At 50.4% G+C, this 20,770-nt stretch overlaps 2 protein-coding genes across 7 annotated transcripts in view; both read left to right on the top strand.

Annotated features, from left to right (window-relative positions):
* Nucleotides 1-11,778, top strand: part of KHDRBS1 (KH RNA binding domain containing, signal transduction associated 1) — a 17,198-nt gene extending 5,420 nt beyond the window's left edge. The window contains exons 6-12 of one of the 5 annotated variants that reach the window (XR_003537054.1): nucleotides 1,283-1,350; nucleotides 1,586-1,644; nucleotides 3,616-3,696; nucleotides 4,396-4,596; nucleotides 7,535-7,598; nucleotides 10,871-11,086; nucleotides 11,193-11,778. Coding sequence is in view for 2 of the 5 variants with exons in the window: in XM_027701288.1 (XP_027557089.1) it covers nucleotides 1,283-1,350; nucleotides 1,586-1,644; nucleotides 3,616-3,696; nucleotides 4,396-4,493 (306 nt within the window). In the remaining 3 variants the exon portion in view is untranslated. Of the gene's footprint in view, nucleotides 1-1,282; nucleotides 1,351-1,585; nucleotides 1,645-3,615; nucleotides 3,697-4,395; nucleotides 5,814-7,534; nucleotides 7,599-10,870 lie in introns of those variants that run through there. The other 4 variants (XR_003537053.1, XR_003537055.1, XM_027701288.1 and 1 more) reach the window with 4 other exon arrangements.
* Nucleotides 11,779-11,997: 219 nt separating this feature from the next.
* On the top strand, nucleotides 11,998-20,537 carry TMEM39B (transmembrane protein 39B). Of its 2 annotated transcripts, none has more exons than XM_027701359.1 (9): nucleotides 11,998-12,073; nucleotides 13,974-14,150; nucleotides 16,187-16,406; nucleotides 16,674-16,757; nucleotides 17,371-17,525; nucleotides 18,212-18,548; nucleotides 19,279-19,466; nucleotides 19,807-19,927; nucleotides 20,154-20,537. In XM_027701359.1, exons 2-9 carry the CDS (start codon nucleotides 14,023-14,025, stop codon nucleotides 20,388-20,390), a joined length of 1,470 nt encoding a protein of 489 aa, XP_027557160.1. In that variant the 5' UTR covers nucleotides 11,998-12,073; nucleotides 13,974-14,022; the 3' UTR covers nucleotides 20,391-20,537. The 2 variants fall into 2 exon arrangements, with proteins under 2 accessions (XP_027557160.1, XP_027557161.1); XM_027701360.1 differs by lacking the exon at nucleotides 11,998-12,073 and adding an exon at nucleotides 12,668-13,881.
* The last annotated feature ends 233 nt before the right edge of the window (nucleotides 20,538-20,770 follow it).

Consider the following 20,770-nt stretch of genomic DNA (forward strand, 5'->3'; position numbering starts at 1 on the left):
GGGATGGTGCTGGGATCCCCAGTGAGCACTAGGGTGGGGCTGGGATCACCAGTGACCCCTGGGATGGGGATGGGACCACCAGTGAGCACTGGAGTGGGGCTGGGATCACCAATGACCACTGGGATGGTGCTGGGATCCCCAGTGAGCACTGGAATGGTGCTGGGATCCCCAGTGAGCACTGGAATGGTGCTGGGATCACCAGTGAGCACTGGAATGGTGCTGGGATCCCCAGTGAGCACTGGAATGGTGCTGGAATCACCAGTGAGCACTGGGACAGTGCTGGGATCACCAATGACCACTGGGATGGTGCTCGATGACCTTTTCTGCCTCTTTAACCTTCAAACAAGTGAACTGCAAGTGTCCTAAATCCAAAGTAAGGGTTGTTTTTTATAAATGTGCCCCCAGGAACTGAAGTTTTCCATGACTTTCAGTGCACGGTATGAAAAATTACGTCAGAGATTGGGGTAGTTCATGTAACATTCTCTTTTTAAGAGAATTCTCTAAGCAAGAGGCACCCAAAGCTTTTTCCATCCACTAAAATCCTTAAAGCAAATAAGTGAATGAACAGGGGGATGTTTCAAGTTGTATAACTCAGCACCACCCTCCTGCCAAGCTTATCTTGGCATCTGTGCTCTTGGTGTCCCAAAGGAGGAACAACAGCACAACAGCATTTTGGGGAATCATCACAATTATTGATACATCTGAAAGGTTTGCTTCTCTTCCCAGTAAAATGTTTTTCTCACTGAAACCAGTCGTAAGTTCAGAGGTTGGGGTTTGTCTAATTGTAAATCTGTGCTTTAGATATCACAGAATGTCCTCAGCTGGAAGGGACCCACAAGGATCATCCATCCAACTCCTGGCCCTGCACAGACACCCCAACAATCCCACCCTGTCCCTCAGAGCATTGTCCAAACCCTCCTGGAGCTCTGGCAGTCTTGGGGCTGTGCCCACTGCCCTGGGGAGCCTGGTCAGTGCCCAGCCACCCTCTGGGGGAAGAACCTTTTCCTAATAACACAGTTCCAGGTCTCCTGGCACAGGGATTTGTCCCTCAGCCGAGCTGCACCAGCCTTGGCCATGAATTATAAATATTAGTATGATTCATTCCTCCCGAGCCACGGGACGCAGCAGGTCTGAGCCATGTCTGCCACTTCCCTGTGGCAGGGAAGGGTTTCCAGGCTCCTCTGGAAGCTGCTGTAGCCTGAATTCAGTCCTGCCATCCCTGTTGGCCAGAAATTATCCTTTGGTCCTTCCATTAACACGTTTGTGTCATGATCCCTTTCAGGGCTACGACGACACGTACGCAGACCAGAGCTACGAGGGCTATGAGGGCTACTACAGCCAGGGCCAAGGGTGAGTTGGCTTCTGTCTTCCTGACATAATGCATGACCTTTATTCTCTTTTTTTTTCCATTTTAAGGGAATGCAAACACTCATTTCTGGGCCTGAGCTGTAGAGAAGGTGCCCTGTTCTGCTGCAGGAAATGACACGGACAACACTGGGCATCTTTGCTTGTCCAGTGGTTGTGCAAGTTGTGTCAGCTTGAGAATGTGATTTCACTGGATGTAACCACCTAATTACTCTTCCAGGGACACAGAATACTATGATTATGGACACGGGGAGGCACAGGAAACCTATGAAGCTTATGGTATGTCTGGGAATACTGTTCCTTTCACAGGGAAGGGGCTGCACGTAGTTGGGAATTGCTTGTGGCCAACCAGCAGTTTTCCAGTGTCACTCCAGGGTCTGAACAAAAACTGAGGAGAACCTCAAGTAGTTTTCAAGGTAGAACATTTATATCTAGGTCTGAACAACCAAAGACATTCTGTGGGTTTAGGTCCTTATCAAGCTTGATTGTCTCAAAAATGACACTTTAAAAAATCCATTTTTTAACTATGGAAATATCTTAATTTCCTTGTAGCTTTAGAATATTTTAAGAGGTCTGGATTTCCACCCACAGCACTACTGCTGCAGTCTGGTCTTCATGGACTGTGTTTTGTATGGCTCCATCTGCTTCCTTATCCTCAGAAACCCGCTACCTGATCCTGACTCTGTGCTATACATTAGCTTGGAAAATGGATTTGTATGTCACACAAAGGCCTCTCTTTGGAACAATTTTGCTCAGTATGACTTGCAAGTAGTTTATGAAGTTCAGTTAATTTGAATTATGTAAAAATACCGACTTGGGCTGGACTGAACCAAACTGCTGTGGCTTAACCCCAAGGGGCAACCAAGCCCCACCAGCTACTCACTCACTCCTCATTCCTGGGATGGGGGAGAGAATTGGAAGGGTAAAAGTGGGAGAACTCACGGGTTGAGATAAAGACAGTTCAATGGGAAAAGCAAGGTTAAACAAAGAATTAGTTCCTTGCTTCCTTGGGAAGACAAACACCATCACTGCAAAGGTTCTCCCCTCAGCTGTGGCTGCATTTCTTTTTTAAGCCAGTTCCTGTATCCAGGCTTGGAATGGCAGCTGCACGTGGCCATGAGTAAGAAGCATTTTCCTCTCCCTCTAAACAAGCCTGTGCTGCTTTGGGCTGGGGCAGAGTTAATTTTCTTCCCAGTGGCTGCTCTGGGGCCGAGTTGGGGATTTGTGCTGACGATACAGAGATGTTTTGTTGTTGCTGAGCAGAGCTCACACACAGCCAGGGCCTTTCCTGCTCCTTGCACCACCACTCTGGCATGGGACTGGGGAAACTGGGAGGGCACACAGCCAGGACAGTGCCCCAGCTGACCAGAGGGATATTCCAGACCACATGACATCACAAGTTCCCAAAGCCGCACAGCATAAAGGCCCAGAATTCCATGTGATTGGAAACAGTCCCTCTCCCAGAGCATCAGCTGAGTGAACGCAGGTAGTGACATTAATGACCAGCTGGAGGGGCTTTCTGGGATCCCTGGGAACTGTGGGAATCCTCTGTGCCCTGTCATGCCATTAATAGGGAAGCAGAGTTAATACCCTGCTCCAGCCTCGGGGTGTTCCCTGCTCCGGGTTTAAGCTGTGGGAAGTTCAAACTCAGGTGCCTGAGCAGGGATGTTTTCCAGCCTAGGCTGCATTTGAGCAGACAGCTGCTCCCAGGAACGTTGGCTCTTTCCTGCCTTCAATGCCTGGGTTTGTTGCCTGTGTTTGTCACGCAGCACAAAGAACCCTTTGTGCCTCCAGCTTGGTGGGAGAGCGGCGGAGTCGGCCGGGACTGGGAGGCCAAAATGCTCATTGTACACTTGGCATGAAGTTGCCACGGCTAATCTGTTTATCCACAGCAATTTCCTTTGGTCTCTGCTTTCATGAAAACAGAATTAGAGGAATAAATCACTGGGCCAGGCTGGAGACAGTTTGGGGAAAAGGGGAATGTGCTCCGTGGTGGTAGGAACAGGCTGGGCTGTCGTGGGACTCTTGATTTCATAAAGTGGTGACCCTGGAGAGACTGGCAGGAACACGAGGATGGATGTTGCAAGCACAAGCCTTAATGAGAGCTGGGCTGGGATGTTTGGGGCTGGAGCTGTCTCAGGGACAACAGGGATGTGAACTCTGTTTGCTTCAGAGGTGGTTCATGGAATCCTGGAATGGTCTGGGGCAGGAGGGACCTGAAAGATCATCTCGTTCCAACGCCCACCACAGGCAGGGACACCTTTCACCTGCCCAGGACCTGCTTTTGGTGTCTGGGAAGGAGGGAAGCACTTCCTGCAGCTGTCCCTGATGGCCAGACCCTGGGATTAGGGATGCTGGCAGAACCCCTGGCACAGCTGGTGCCACACTGCCCTGGGGATTGGCTTTGACCCTGCTGGAATTAATTACTCCTGAAAGGCACCGGGTTCGTCCAAGTTGGAGCTGCAGGAGATTTTGGGAGCAGGAGATGTGGGAGCTGGGCCTGGTTAGTCTGGAGAGGGCAAGGCTGAGAGGAGATCTCATGAATCCCTACAAATATCTCTTCAATCCACACAAATATCTCATCAATCCATATAAATGTCTCACCAATCCATACAAATATCTCCAAGGGGTGTCAGAGGATGGTCCCAGACTCTGTTCAGTGGTGCCCAGTGACAGGACAAGGAGCAATGGCCATAAACTAAACCACAGCCAAGTTCCACCTCAACCTGAGGCAGAACTCCTTCCCATGGAGGTGGCAGAGCCTGGAACAGCTGCCCAGGGAGGGCTTGGAGTCTCTGGAGACATCCCAGACCCCACCTGGACACGTCCCTGTGTCACCTGTGTCTTTCCCACTGGAAAGTCTAGTGGTGGGTTAATTGGGCTCAGTCTTAAAGGGATTTTCCAGCCTAAATCATCCTGTAAATCCAATATTTTATGGGACCACGGGGCATTTTCTGGTCGGGTGCTGGGCTGAAGGTGCCCATCCAACACCACCACCGCATCCCTGACATCTCCTTGTCTCCTCCACAGGGCAAGATGACTGGAATGGGACCCGGCCCTCCCTGAAGGCCCCGCCGGCCAGGCCAGTGAAGGGGGGCTACCGAGAGCACCCCTACGGACGCTACTAAAAAAACACAAAACAATGAGGGAAAAATCCCACTTTTGAGCAAAACAGTTGTTACTGATTCTTGTATCTCCCGGGATTCCCGTTGCTTTGCCCACACCAGACAAGTAATTGTCTAACTGTTTTTCTTCGTGGCCCTTTTTCTCCCACTCCATCCTCACCCTGCATTTCGGCTTCTGTACGTAGTACTTTTAAAAAAAAAAGATGAGTTAAATAGATTTTTTTAGAGGAAGCGACTTTTAATTTTTATTTTTATTTTTTTTTCAGTGTGTAGGTGGCTTTTTCTTCCTTTGTCGTTTAGATAAACGCAACTGTACCTTTCTTTTTTTTTTTTTTAAGGAAAAAAAACAAAACAAAACAAAAAAACTACAAAACCACGGTTAAAAAAATGTTAGTTTTCCAAAGTGACATGCTTTGCTTAGCAGCTATGAAATTAAGGTTTTGTTTAAAACTTTTTAAAGTTTGTTTTAAAGGAACCCATAAAGGTTGTAGTTGCAGAATCCCAAAGTAGGCTACATTTCAAAATTCAGGGCTATTTTTAAGCATTAAAATCATAATGTAACGGTAGTAGCTGCCACCATTTTTAAAAAAAAAGGAAAAAAAAGTAACTTCAGATGCCAAACCTTCTTTAAAAGGAGATTGCTGGTGAATCTTGAAGTTTAAATTTTAATACGAAGGATCCTCCAACAAATTAAATAGCATTTTTTTTAAAGAGAATTGACCTAAAAGAAAAAAATTAGGTTTGTAAAATTGACTTTTCTTATGTGGATTTTGAAATCTAGCCCCCGTGCAGTGTTGAGATATGCTTGGGAAGCAGATTTTTTCCAGTGTAAAGGGGTTCTTAGTTTGGTTCTAGATGAACAATTTTAAGGGAAAAGCAAACAAACAAACAAACAAAGCATGGCTCTAATTGCCCAGTGTTTGATAGTAGAAAGCAGAATATTCCATGGGTAGGTCTGAACTCTGTAAAATTCTCATTTTTTTTATAGTGCTTGGGGCAGATAATCCAGTGCAAGTTTAAAACTGACACACAAAAAAAGATAAATGTCAATATTAAGCAGTCCCATCGACTTGTTCAAGTGTATCTCAGCACGAGCTTTGCATAAAAAGGGACACTGCAGCTGGGAAAAAAAAAAACAAAATGATCTAAAATTTCACTTTGTACATAAGATAAAGTCCTAATTGGATTTGTACACTGTCCTCCCACTCTGTTCTTGAAGAGAAAAATGCTACATGTGTAAGTCTGCCTAACTAGGTAGCTAAAAAAACGTGTCAAAATGTCTGTCGCAATTTGTCAATAAAGTTTAGTCCTTTTTTAATCAAAGTAAATGTGATGAATTGTCATTTGTTTTGGTTGAGCGATAAAAAGTAGCGATTTTAATTTTTTTTTTCCGTTTCGTTTGTTTTTAAATAAATTTAAATTAATGCTAAAGCTAATTGTCTTTTTAAAAAAACGATGGAGACATTCTTAAAAAAAAATGGTGGTTTTTTTTGTAATTCTCACCAAAAAAAAAAAAAAATTTACTGAGCTCATTGAATGAGCTTAAATTTAAAAAAAAAAATTATATATATATGAAAAAGAAAAATTTGTTTTTCACCCCCTGGAAGTTGTTGAAAGCGGTTTGAGCCTGGACTGGGGCAGAAATCTTGACTTGAAAAGTGTTTTATGGTTCTTTGCTGAGTTAGTGATTCAGATTTCAAGTGGCCTCGGAGAATATTCCGGGCTGCAAGACTCCAGCTTGAGTCTGAAATCCCTGGTTTTAAGTAGCGTGACAAAAGGAATGCTGAAAATTCCAAGGCTTAGCTGCCACCAGGAGGAGAAGGAAGTTGCTTTCTGTAAAACCCCCCCCCTTGGCTAAGATGATGCCCTTCCTACTTCACGGTAGCTTTTGCTTGGAAAAACCACTTTAAAATGTATTTTTGTTGGAGAACGGTGCTGCAGCTGCTCCTTAAATCCTTCTGAGAGGGTGTGGATGTAGAGACATATATAATATATATATATATATATTTTTAAAAGTTAATGCTTCTTAAAGAGACATGAAAAAAAATGGTTTGTATTTCCCACCTCCCAAACGAATTTGGAGCTCTTAAGGGGAGAGAATTAAACTGCTCGGGGGTGAAAAATGAGAATATTAGGGAGCAAAACCGTGGCAGCGCATGAACGAGGGGAATACTTTAAAAAAGAAAAAAAAAAAAACCACAACAAAAAACCACAAAGTTGTTATTTGTAGATTGTTATTAAAGTGCAAATAACCGAATTTTCAACACTGGTTTGGAGTCAGCTTTCAGGGCATAATGTGTTGCTTGATGAAAAGATCTGCCCATTGCCCCCCTTTTAAAGGAAAATTATCGCAGGAGAATCAGGATGTGTAAAGCTAACAGGCATCGCCCAAAAGGTAACCTAAATGTCTGATTTTAACAGCGCATTTCTCTTTTCCATAAACCCCGTGAAGTAAACTTTTTTATCGAGCCAAGCCTTCAGATGTTTTAATTTTAATGTTAAAAAAAAAAAGAAAAAAAAAGAAAAAAAAAAAAAGGCGACTCGCGAAAAAAGGAGAAAAAAAAATGTTTAAAATAAAAACGTTTTAAAACAACCCACTTTTTTTTTTTTTCTTTCTGCATAAATTAGAGATATAACTTTAATAAACGTGCCCTCGGAGATAAAAAAAAAATGCACTCCGGTGGAATGTGGGCAAAGCTTTAAATATCCAAGGATGTAAAACGAAAACGAACGTTAGTTAGTTCCTGCTACTGCCAAAAAAAAAAAACAAACCCCCCAAATTCCACTCTCAGTTGTTTAAAAATGTAAACTTTTTAGCCTCCCCCCCACCCCAGTATTGCTGTTCCCTGTGAGACGTCCACAGCTCAGCTGAAGTTGCATGTTTTTCCTTCATGTGTAATAATTGCATGTGGGAATCCTTTTTTTTTTTTTCTTTCTCTTTTTTTTGTTGTTTTTTTTTTTGTTTTCTGAGGGGGGTGGTGGTGGGGAGGGTGGGATTTGTGCTTCCATTGAGGAGCCTCACGAAAATTGTCTTTGATTTGCAGGAGCAGAGAGTTCAAAGCCGCGACTCCGCCGGGGTGAGGAGGAGCAGGGGCAGCGCCCACGGGGGTGAGTCTGTGTGTGTTTTTACAGCGTGGGGGTGGCACCATCTGAGCTGCTAAAAAACCACATCCACACAAATAAAAAAAGGGAAAGCTGGCTCTCCCTTTGCCTGGTGCTCCCGCAGAGGTCACAGCGTGGAGGAGGCTCCAGAATTGTACCCGCCGGGGATCCACAGGGAAAGAGGCTTTCGATGGATTTAGGGAGGGGGAAATGGGATGAGGTCCATCTCTTGGAGCTGGTTCCTGGCTGAGATGCTGGGATTTGTGAGTGCTCTCGCAAGGTGGTGTTGGATTTCATGGAATCACAGGCTGGTTTGGGTTGGAAGGGGCCTTAAAGATCATCTGGTTCCCAGCGCCCTGGGATTTGTTACCCGATGCTGCAGGAGCAGAGCAGCTGAAGGAATGGCTCGGTGGGAATTCCTGTGTGAGTCCATGAGGCATTAAAATTACAGACTGCAGGTTTTAAACCCACTGCTGCCCAGCCAGACCTTGCCAGTTCATAGAATCATAGAATCAGCTGGGTTGGAAGGGACCTCCGAGATCATCAAGCCCAACCCTTAATCCACTACCACTGTGGTTGCTAGACCATGGCACTAAGTTCTACACCTTCTGGCCCCCATCAGTGGGATCAAACGGGATCTGGCTGCTGGCTGGTCAGTTTTTAAGGATTTCTGTCCTCTGGCATTGCCAGAGATCTCCATCAGCAATCCTGGGACACATCTCTTAGAATCCCAGAATGGTTTTGGTAGGAAGGGATCTTAAAGCCCATCTCATTCCACCCCTGCCATGGGAAGGGACATCTTCCACTAGAGTTGCTCCAAGCCCCATCCAACCTGGCCTGGAACATTCCAGGGATGGGGAATAGGCCATGCTTCTCTAATAAATTGCTTTTATAAATGGATGCAAGTGGTTGCAAACGAGTGGGAGGTGATCACACATCAGTGGAGTGACCTGCTTAGGCAGCAAGGACACATTTCCCCCCCAGGGCAGCATCCCAAGGCTTTTGGGGACAGCTAAATGCTTCCTCTCAAACCCTGAGATCACTGAAAGTCTGAGCTCCATAAATAAAAGAACAAAGAAATAAACTCTTGCAGTGCTGAACAAGCCCAACGGCTTCAAAAGGCAACCTGGGCACAGGGACATAAAAGGACACAAGTCTAATTTTACATGGAATTGTAAAGCTCCCAAACGAGCTCCTCTTATCTGAGGAGTATTAGGGACAAGGAAGAGGTAATGTGTGGAAATGCTGCAACAGGGAGATTACCCTGAATTCTTCCACTTGAAAATTGGATCCTGCCAGGGGGAACGATAACGTGCCTGGATTTGTGGCCTGGTTGTCAAATTCATCTTCATTTGCACTGTAATTGGAACATCAGTTTCTCTGGCCATGTACCAATCTTTCCCGTTTCTTTCTTAATAGGCACAGCTTTTATATCAAGTGGAAAAGATTTGATAGAGATCATCTATTATGATGCAGTTTTTTAACCTGTAGAAGTGGATCTTGTGACGCTGCCTCTGGAGGGATCCAGCTTGTGCCTTGCCTTTGTTGCATGTTTATAAGGGAAGACTTAAATGTTGTGGCAGACTGTAAATATTAATATGTTGAAATAACCATATATGCTACAAGTATTTTGCAAACATGCCCTGGATCAGACATTCCCTCCCTCTCACAGCACTGCTCCAGTCAGATTTTAGCCTGGAGTCTGCAAGAGCTAATTGGAGATCCCAAAATAACCCTCAGCATAGGATGTGTCTCTCAAAGATGCTCTAATTAGCCAGACATTCCGGGGGTGATGCAGGAATTTGTGAGGGATAGAGATTCCTTTGAGTCTGAGTCACCTAAATAACCTGAATAACCTTCCCTTTCCTACTGGCAGGTGGCTGCTGGGGGTGGAATTAGCTGGCTGTGACCTCACGAGTGCCAGGGATCTTTCATCTCCCAATTTTCCCAAAGGACTAATCCCCACCTTATTATTTGTAGGGTTTTGGTGAAGGCCATAAAGCAGATAAAGGCCCTGTCGTGCCTGGCTCTGTGCAGCAGCTGGAATGTCTCCTCTGGGGAAGCTTTTCCCGACAAAACCCATTCTTGTTAAGAGATTTTGGCTCCAGGAACACCCTCCTGCTGCAGAACACGCAGCATTCCCATCTTCCCTGCCCCTTTCCCTGTGTGGTCAAAGCTTCTCCAGTCTCTATTCCAGCCTTTGGGTATAACTACTCAGCCTGGAGCTGGCACAGACCCGGGTTTTACACCCTCAGGGAGGTTGAGTGCTTTGTGGGATCCTGGAGAGTGAAACCCAGCTGGAATTCCAGAGAAACCCCCGGCACCTTTCCCTGGAAGGAGACTCTCACCCCCTGCCCGTTCCTCACCCCTGATTTCAAGTTGCTGTTTGGGTTGTTAAATAAAGCAAACGGCTTTGAGCTTTGTTCTATGGAATCACAGGTTCATGGAATGGTTTGGGTGGGAAGGGACCTTAAAGCCCATCCAGTTCCAGCCTCTGCCATGGGCAGGGACACCTTCCACTGGACCAGGTCGCTCCAAGCCCTGTCCAGCCTGGCCTTGGACACTTCCAGGGTGGGAATTCCACACCCTCTGTGGTATTTCGTGTCTAACTCAGCCTCACTGAAAGCACAGTGGTTTAAGCCTTTCCCTCGGTATGTCCCTCCAAAATTCCATCTTGGATAAGCTGGGTTTACGAGCATAGCTGGATTCCCTGTCCAGCACTTGGAGCAGATGATTCTTTTCGTACAGGACGAGCTTTTAAATTTGTATGAGAGCATCTGTCGTGAGCAGAGCCAAGAAAAACAGTTCAAGTGTGCATTTTCCCTTCCTTAACCCATCCTGCTGCTCTCCTAAAGAACCCTTGGGCTGAGGGTGATTCCTGCAGCTTGGATGGACCCTCCGAGAGGCCCCAGAGGAGGAGGGACCAGCTGGGATGTGTCTGCTGGGAGCTGCAGAGGAGAACAGGCTTCCCTGGGAACCAGCACATATGGAGCTTTTGGGGAGGAAAACGGGGCTTAGGGAAATTCTTCCTTAATTGATAAACCTGGAACACGTTGGATGAGACACTGGACACGTGTCCCGTTCGTGAGCTGTGAGGGGGAGGAATTCCTGCAGGTTATCCAGGGACTCCCATCCCAGTGGAGATGTTATTCCTCATTTTCTCCCTGGGAAGCTCCGAACACAAACCTTTGCTGTTGCTGCTCAGCTGAGCCTTCCACTGCTGCCATATGTTTTAATGGGAATGTTTGTTTCCACGCTCCTTTTGCTCCTTTTGCAAGGAGGGATGAGTCTCCGGGGAGCTGCTTTCAGAGCTGATCAAGGAGCACAGTTAAGACACTTCCCTGGGAAATAGGAACCTGCCAGATCTTGGGGAGTGTTGGAGAACATTGGAGCCTCCCTTGGATCCCACGAGAGCAGCAGCTGTGTGTTGGAACACTGAAATATAAAGTGTTTTCTGCTGAAGCTGTTACTTTTACCACTGAATTTGGAACTAGGTACAACCAAAAAGCCTCAATACATCGTGTTGTAGTTGCAAACCTGATATATTTTAACCTGAAAATGTTTTTAACCTGATGTTGGTACATCCTATTACCTTTTTAGTTGTTCCTGGAAGACTCTGTTAAACCACAGATGTCTGGATACTCCTGGTTTTTGATGGCTTTGCACATTGAGGTTGGGAAGGACCTCCAAGACCATCGAGTCCAACCTGTGACCACCTCGTCACCCAGCCCAGAGCACTGAGTGCCGCGTCCAGTCATTCCTTGGACACCTCCAGGGATGGGAACTCCACCACCTCCCTGGGCAGCCCCTTCCAATGCCAGTAAAGAACTAAACCTTGGGCCCGTAGAAGCCCATTAATTTCAGAGATTTTTGCCTCCAGCTGGCTCTCAGTGTTGTAAAACGCTCCATCTGTGCCGAAGCACCAACGCCCACAAGTGGAGGAGATCATTGAGAAAAAAAACGCTGCGAGCGGGTGATAAAGATGCTGAAAAGTGATCAAGGTGAATCACAGCACGAAAATAACTTGGATGGGAGCCTGGCGAGCTCCTGCTCCAATAACTTGGCTGGCAGCCTGGCGAGCTCCTCCACCGAGGAGCTTTCTGCTCCAGCTGTTCCACGATCCTACAACTCTTGTGTTGGAAGTGATCCCTCATTCCGTGTAATAAAGTCCTGACGATGGATATTTTTTGGCTTTCAGCGGTTGTTTCACTGGTTTCCATGGGGTGTGTTTTGGGGGGGGGGGGGGTGTCCCTTTTGGGGGGGGGGGGGGGAGACTCGGGTGGGCGCTGGGACCCTGCGGCGCCCTCGGTCCGGAGGGGGCGTGGCTTTGGGCGTGACCAAGCGGGATGGAGGCGTGTCCAAGCGGGTCGGGGGCGTGGCCAGTGGCGTTCGCGCCCCGCCGAGGCTTGTCCCGCGCCGGCCGCCGTCGCGGCCCGCCCGCCATATTGTGGCCGGCACAGGCGGAGCGGCGGCGGCGATGGGTGAGGGGGGATCGGAGAGGGGGCCCCGGGACCGGGCCGGGAGCGGGCGGGGGGAGCTCCGCCGGCAGCCGCGGGGGCGGCCCGTGCGCCGGGCGGGGCGCGGCTCAGCCCCACGGCTCGCCCCGCCCCGGCCGCGCTGCCTCAGGGGGGACGCGGCCTCGCCCGGAGCCCCTCAGAGCCCCGCAGCAGCCTCGAGGCGTGCTCATGGACCCCTCACCACCCTCCGGAGTCCTTAATGCAGGTCCTGTGCGCCCCAGTACGGGTTGCAGAGCCACCCCCGGGCTGCCTGGAGGGTCCCGGTGCTGCCCCAGCCGGACCCCCCGAGCGCTCAGAGCTCCCATCACCCCCTGACTGCTCCTGTTGCTCCCCCAGAGCCCCCTTAGTCCCCTCAGCTCTTCTTTAGACCCCACTTGTAACCCCACATTTCCCTCCTACGCTCCCCCAGACCCTCTGTGTTGGCCGCTGTTCTCCTGCAATCCCCACTTGCACCCCCAGATTTCCCCCGATAGCCCCTATTGCCCCCCCAGAGCCCTCAGTGGCCCCCTCGGCTCTTCTACGACCCCCACTTGTGCCCCCACATTTCCTCTTCAGCCCCTATTGTTCCCCCAGACCCTCCGTGGCCGCCACTGCTCTTCTTTAGCCCTCCTTGTGCCCCCACATTTTTCCCCTGGAGCCTCTGTGGCTCCTTCCTGCCCTCCTGCAGACCCCGAACCCCCCCTGTCTGTGCCCTCACAGCCTCCACTGCTCCCTCAGAGCCTCCAGGGAGCTCCCAGAGCTCCTGCACCCCCCAAAAACTCCATCCCAGCCCCTCCCAGGTGTTCCACACTGTCCAGCACTAGGACTCCTGAGCTCAGCTCCAGCTTTAAAACTTCTTTAAGAACAGTCTCTAAACCCTCAGCAAGTATTTTTTTACTCCAAGTGGTGCAAACTGGAAATTATCCACCACCAGGAAAAGGAATGTTCAGTAACTGGTGTGACCTGAGTTTCCTCACAGCTCAGATTTCACTTGTAAATGGGGGTTTTATCACCACCTCCTTTCTCTGAAGTTGTGTAGGGTGTCCTGAGGTTTAAGCAGGATCCAGGGAAGGTTTGAAAACCTTGGGATTAGTGTTATGGTTTACACTGTGGCAAACATCCCTGGAAAAGCTAAATTTGGGCTGATACCCCATTGGCCTCAGTGCCATGCAAACATAAAACAACAAATTCGCTAAAAATGGGTTATTTTTCCCAGTTCTAAAGAGCCAAAAAGGAAAAAGCCAGCCTGTAATTCCTTGGGAAAAAAAAAAAGAAAAAGTTGTAATCTTCAATTTCAGCACAAAATTGGGTGAAGAGGACCCAGGTAACATCCTTAATTCCCTGGATCCTTTGGGGGAATTCTTGAGCATCTCTGGGTGCCTCTGATATCCCTAATTCCCTGGATCCTTTGGGGGAATTCTTGAGCATCTCTAGGTGTCTCTAATATCCCTAATTCCCTGGATCCTCTGGGGGAATTCTTGAGCATCTCTAGGTGTCTCTAATATCCCTAATTCCCTGGATCCTTTGGGGGAATTCTTGAGCATCTCTGGGTGCCTGTGATATCCCTAATTCCCTGAATTCCTTTTGGGGAATTCTTGAGTCTCTGCCCTGCCTGTGGCACAGGGATAACACCACAGGGATGCCGATTAAATTCCTTGTAAACTTGGGTTGGGAGAGAGGCGGGAAGAGCTCCGTGGAAGCCTCCACACATGGGACTCTCCATGAATTCCCAGCACTTCCACAGGCTGCTGCCTGCCCCAGGCCCTCATCCACAGCCTGGGGAAACGCGGGAGGCAAGGAAAAGGGTTGGGAATCGGGTTATCCTGCCGTGGATGAGCCCGGAATGATCAACCATCCCTAACCAACGATCCATCTCTGCTTCCAGTGGTGGGGCCTGGAGCGATCCCGCAGTGAGCAGCTCCCACGGCTCGGGAATGGCCGGGGGCCGGCGGGGTCCCAACAGAACCTCCTACTGCCGGAACCCGCTGTGTGAGCCCGGAGCTGCCGGCGGCTCCGGACATTCCTCGGGCTCCTCCGTCACAGGCGTGCGCTCCAGGACCAGGTATGGACACCCCAGAGCCACAGCCAGCCAGGCTCTGCCCCCCTCTGTAGCCACCTCTGCCCTGGGAGGGATCTTAAAGCTCATCCCATTCCCACTCCCTGCCACAGCTTCTCTGGGCAACCTGTGCTGGGGCCTCCCCACCCTCACAAGGGAGGAATTTCTTCCCAGTATCCCACCCTAATCTCCCTTCTTGCAGTTTGAAGCCGTGTCCCATCGCCTGGGAGGGTGAGGTTGGATAACAGGAAAAAATTCCTCACAGGAAGGGTGGTCAGGCCTTGGAAGGGGGTGCCCAGGGAAGTGGGGGAGTCCAAACCGTCCCTGGAGTGTCCAAACCATCCCTGGGAGTATCTAAACCCCCCTGGGAGTGTCCATCCCTGGGAGTGTCTAAACTATCCCTGGGTGTGCATTCCTGTGGTGTTCAAATCATCCCTGGAGTGTCCAAACCATCCCTGGGGGTGTCCAAACCATCCCTGGGGATGTCCAGTCCATCTCTGGAGTGTCCAAACCATCCCTGTGGTGTTCAAATCATCCCTGGGAGTGTTAAAACGAGTGGATGTGGAGCTTTGTGACAGGGTTTGATGGGCTTGGGGGCACAAGATTGGACTTAACCATCTCGGAGGGCTTTTCCAACCTTAAAGCCCATCCAGTCCCACCCCCTGCCATGGGCAGGGACACCTTCACCTGTCCCAGGTTGCTCCAACCTGGCTTTGGACACTCCCAGGGATGGACCAGCCACAGCTTCTCTGGGAAATCCATTCCAGCCCTTCCCCACCCTCACAGGGGGGAATTTCTCCCCACTATCCCATCTAACCCTGCCCTCTGGCAGTGGGAAGCCATTCCCCCTTGTCCTGTCACTCCATACCCTCCTGAAAAGCCCAGATTCCTTGGAGATGAGCTGGGCTGTGGGTTTGTGCATTCCCTGCCTGTGATAAGGAGCTGTGTGTGCTCTCCCAGCAAAGCTGGATTGCTCCACCTGTGGCCTTGCAATGACTTGCCTGGATAACTGTATCCCTGTGATTTTCCTGGCCCGGGGCCCTCAGCAGGGAGTGTTTTTAGACAGATTTAACATTTTCTTTGCAGGGTTCACAAGGCACCTCCTGCTTATGGAGCTGGGGCTTGGCTGCTCTAGTGGGAGGTGTCCCTTCCCAGGGCAGGGGGTGGGACTGGATGGGGTTTAAGGTCCTTTTTAACCCAGGCCATTCTGTGATTCCACAGTTTATCAATCCTGAGGAGCTGAATCTCTTTCAGTTTGGGAATCTGGTCATTTCAGAGAGACATCTCCTGAGATTTTCCCCTCATTTTAGGCTGTCAGCCTGCTGTTTTAAACCCTGGGCTGATCCAGCTGCATCCCCCAGGATCAGCAGCCTTCCTGCAGCCACACCTGTGGTTTCATTTTGGGCTTTTCAATGGGAGTTTGTGCTCTGTAGTTTCTTTGAAACCCACACCCAGATTCCTTCGCCTGTTGTTATTTAGAGATTGCAAATCAGGAGAGATATATCTAGTGTATCTTAATTCCCCTCGATTAAAGGATCTGTCTGGGATCCTGTGCGTGCTCACACAGGAACACACACCTCTGGCTAAACTTGTTTTTCCTCCTCAGGTGAATAGAAGGTGAAGAATGAACAAGGGCTTGTGTGTAATTGCTCTGTCTTTCATGTTCAAGCACTCTTAGATATGTAAATAGCAACTTGAGGTCTGAAAGCTTCCAATTAATTAAGGGAGCCACTGGTTGTCCCTTGAGTAGCACAGCACAGCCCCGGGTTTGAACCTGGCTCAACACAGGGGGATTTAATATCAAGTGACCTCGTGCTGTGGGCTGGCCTGGTTCCAAGTTTTGCTTTCTCTGGGCAAATTCCTGCTCACATCTGCCTGCCATAGTCATCCTGGACGTCTTTGGGGTGCTGACACTTCTGGTTTGTGGCAGCCACTGATGGTTGGCTTGGGTTTCTCAGTCAGTGTTAGACCGTGCACAGCCTGGGTGGGTGGGCAGGAGGACACTGCCCTGTTCATTCCTGACTCTTGGCTTCCCTTGGCAGGAGTGGCTCAGGTACAGGCCTTTCCAGCCCCCCTTTGGCAGCACAGACAGTGGTCCCCCTGAGGCACTGTAAGATCCCAGAGCTGCCCGTGGAGAGGAGTGTCCTGTTTGAGCTCCAGCTCTTCTTCTGTCACCTCGTCGCTCTCTTTGTCCACTACATCAACATCTACAAGACGGTGTGGTGGTACCCACCCTCTCACCCTCCCTCCCACACATCACTGGTAAGCACCAGAGGACAGATGATACTTCCAGGATATCTCTTGGGTCGTTAAACATTAGATTTTATATATATTTATATTTAATGTAAACTACACGTGACTCTGCAACTCTTACTTTGCCAAGTTTTGGGCGCTGGCTGCCTGCTTGTCATTCTCTCTCCGATCTTGGAAGAGAGTCCAAAGAGAAGAGGATAACTTGGGAGTTTCTCTGTTGAATGTGGGTTTCTGCTGCCTCATGGAAACGGGATCATTTTGGTTTTGCCTCCACAGAACTTTCACCTTATTGACTTCAACGTGCTGACGGTGACAACCATCGTCCTGGCCCGGCGGCTCATCAGTGCTATTGTGAAGGAGGTAAAGTCCCCAGGCAGATCTCAGAGCTGTTCTTTGGGGGGAATTGCAAGGCTGTGTGTCCCTTCCGCAGTTCCAAACTCCTCTGTCCTTTCCTAAAGAGCTTTGTGATATGCCCAAGTCAGAATCCCAGGCATGGTTTGGAATGGGAGGAGCAGAGAACAGAACTGAGAGCCCCAAACCACCTCTCCTGACTCTGTCCTTCTGGGATTGTCTCTGAATTACTGTCTCAACTAGACTTGTAGTGATTCTGCTTCCCTCCTGCTATTTGGCTCTTTTCCTGTTCTCTCCATCACTCCACCTTTCCCCAAGGAAAGTCAGTGGGTGTCTGCTCACCGTGGAAATGTCCTGTGGTGAGCAGGGCCAGGAGAGTGGGCTGGTCACACTTTAACTGCCAGAGCTTAACAAGGAACTCAGAGCTCTCCTCCCTCCAGCCTGAGGAATGAGGCCCAGATTCCAGAGATTTTGGAGAGTCCAGATTCCACAGAAGGCCTCCCCGTCCTGATGTCACTCAGCCTTTCCCTGGTGCTTTACTTGATTCATGTATTGAGTTTTGCTCCCTGCAGGAAGAGGGAATGAGCCTCCCCTGTGCCCAGCTCTCTCCTCTCTCCCACAGGCTTCCCAGAGTGGCAAAGTGTCCCTGCCCCGCTCCGTGTTCCTGGTGGTCACTCGCTTTGCCGTCCTCACTGGCACGGGCTGGAGCCTGTGCCGCTCCATCATCCACCTCTTCAGAACCTACTCCTTCCTCAACCTCCTGTTCCTGTGCTACCCGTGAGTAATCCTGTGTCAGGGAGGTGGATCCCTCATGGGCACTGCAGGGGGTGTTGAAGTGAAGCCTCAGTAAGTGCTCAGTTACCTGGTCACAGAGTTTTTCCCTTTTGCTGTGTCACATTCCATGCTGGTCTTTGACATCTACCTGTGTTTCAGCTTTATGTGAGCACCAATTCTTAGATTGCTCGTGTCCTCTGAGAAGGGAGTGTGTGCTTTTCCCATAGTGTTCAAAAAACTCGTGGCTTCAGCTTCCCTTGGCTCCAGGTGGAGGGAATCAAACAGCTTCTCTGCTTCGTGTTAACTAATAAAAGGGAGCTGGTTTTGCTTCCAGTCGTGTATGGAAAATAGCTTCTTTCTCCCTGATAAATGAAGGAGGAAGCATCCATAAAGATCTGAGACTTGAGATCAGTGGTGAAGCTCTTTTCAGGAGTTTCTATAGGTATTAGAGGCCATTTAGAATCACAGAATCATGGAATGGTTTGGGTTGGAAGGGACATTAAAGATCATCCCGTTCCACCCCCTGCCACGGGCGGGGACACCTCCCACTAGCTCAGATTGCTCCAGCCTGGCCTTGGACACTTCCAGGCATGAGGCAGCCACAGGGAACCTCCTCCTGGCTTTGGGAAGGGGCTGTGCTGCAGCAAACCCTCAGGAGTTAACAGCCCTTCCTCCCTGTGCCGCTCCAGGTTCGGGATGTACATTCCCTTCCTCCAGCTGAACTGTGACCTGCGCAAGGCGGGGCTCTTTGCCCAGGTGGCCAACATCGGCCCCAGGGACACAGGCGAGGTGGGGGCCCGGGGCAGGGACTACCTGACGGTGCTCAAGGAGACGTGGAAGCAGCACACGAGGCAGATGTACGGCATGGAGGCCATGCCCACCCACGCCTGCTGCCTCTCCCCGGACCTCATCCGCAACGAGGTGGAGTACCTCAAAATGGACTTCAACTGGCGCATGAAGGAGGTGCTGGTGAGCTCCATGCTCAGTGCCTACTACGTGGCCTTCGTGCCCGTCTGGTTTGTGAAGGTGAGAGAGGGTTAAAGCTGGCTGGGAGGTGGGCACTGGGCCGTGGTGGCAGCGTGGAGGGGGACATGGTGGAATTCCTAAGGTGTGATACTGATGGTATATCCCTAATCTGTGAATGAGACAAATGTCTCATTGTAACTCAGCCCTCAGGGAGGTCTGTCCCCTGGTGCTTCCCGTGCTCAGCTGACAGCGGGTGGCTTCCCACTGCCAGAGGGCAGGGTTAGATGGGATAGTGGGGAGAAATTCCCCCCCTGTGAGGGTGGGGAGGGGCTGGAATGGATTTCCCAGAGAAGCCGTGGCTGGTCCATCCCTGGGAGCGTCCAAAGCCAGGTTGGAGCAACCTGGAACAGGTGAAGGTGTCCCTGCCCATGGCAGGGGGTGGGACTGGATGGGCTTTAAGGTTGGAAAAGCCCTCCGAGATGGTTAAGTCCAATCTTGTGCCCCCAAGCCCATCAAACCCTGTCACAAAGCTCCACATCCACTTGTTTTAACACTCCCAGAGCACGGGGAGCATCAGGAGCCATCCCCCTGTTTTTGGTGCTGGCACAGCAGTTCTGCATCAGCCATCCTATGTGGGAGCTTCTTTCCAAGCAGGATAACAGCTGCATGCAGCTTCCTCGCTCTACCTGCCTGAGTGCTTTGTGTTCTGATGGCTCTGGCAGATGGGGCCGTGCAGACACGTTGTCACACCAGTGCCCAAACGTGCCCACACGTTCCTGTCCCCCCACAGAACACTCAATACTACGACAAACGCTGGTCCTGTGAGCTCTTCCTGCTGGTTTCCATCAGCACCTCGGTGATCCTGATGCAGTACCTGCTCCCTGCCCGCTACTGTGACCTGCTCCACAAGGCTGCAGCACACCTGGGCTGCTGGCAGAAGGTGGATCCAGCCCTCTGCTCCAACGTGCTGCAGCATCAGTAAGGAATTCTCTCCTGGGGTTGGGGCTGGGTTTTTCCTGAGGGGGCTGGACAGGGAGCTCAGCCTTAAAATAAAAAGCAAGGGAGAAAACTGAGAGCGGAGTTGTGGGCTGACGCCTCCAACAGCACAAACACTCTGTCTGTGTGCTGCCCAGTGCCAAGCTCAGCCAGCAGAGCTGATTTTTGGCAAGGTTCCTGCTGCTCCTGGCCACGGGTACCTGCCACTTGTCACCACCCTGGTGACACACCCGGACCTGCCCATGCTCCCCGTGGGCAGAGGGAAGGCAGCAGCCCCTGTTCCCCCGTGCAGGCAGCACTGAGGGCTCCCTGTTCCCTGCAGGTGGACTGAGGAGTGCATGTGGCCGCAGGGGGTGTTGGTGAAGCACAGCAAGAACGTGTACAAGGCCGTGGGGCACTACAACGTGGCCGTGCCCTCCGACGTCTCACACTTCAGGTTCCACGTAAGGTCACGTCTCCTTCCCGGGAAATGGAGGGGTAGCACCCGGGCAGGGTCATGGTCCTCGTGTCCTGGACACCTGCGGCTGCCAAAGGGTGGCTTTCCAAGTGCCCAGGGTGGGGAGTTACTTATCCATGCATCTCCAGAGGGGAATCCCAGAGGAATCCCACCCAAAACCCACCCCGGAGGTTCTGCCTCTCGCTCGGTTGCCTCACCGTGTTCTCCCACAGTTCTTTTTCAGCAAACCACTGAGGATCCTCAACATCCTGATCCTGCTGGAAGGGGCCGTCATCTTCTACCAGCTTTACTCGCTGATTTCTTCGGAGAAGTGGCACCAGACCATCTCCCTGGCTCTGATCCTCTTCAGCAATTACTACGCCTTCTTCAAGCTGCTGCGTGACCGTCTGGTGCTGGGCAAAGCCTACTCATATGCTGCCAGCAGGGACTCAGAGCAGAAGTTAAATTAAAACAATTGCACTGATGCTGAGCTTGTTACAGAACAAACAATACAAGAAACCCTCAGAGCTTTGTATTTTTGTTACCACTGCTTTTTTTTTTTCTTTGATAACTGATGTAATTAAAAGGAAAAAAAAAACATATTTTTTTACTCCCAACAAGTTGTTCGCGTGTTTGTTGTTGGGTTAAATCCCTCCCACGCGCGAGAAGGGCGCGGGGCGGGGTGGGACCCCCGGGCCGGGGGAGGAGGAGGAGGAGCGGGAGGACGGGCAGGGAGAGGGAGAGGAGGAAGGGGCGCAGCTCGTTCCCCGGGTGTCCCAGGCCCGGGGGCACGGGCCGTGCCCGCCCCAATGGGGGGGTCCTGGTCTCCCTCCTGCCCGAGGGGGGGTCC

This window comes from Neopelma chrysocephalum, unplaced genomic scaffold, assembly GCF_003984885.1.
Source record: "Neopelma chrysocephalum unplaced genomic scaffold, ASM398488v2 Primary Assembly neopelma1_155, whole genome shotgun sequence".
NCBI lineage: Eukaryota > Metazoa > Chordata > Aves > Passeriformes > Pipridae > Neopelma > Neopelma chrysocephalum.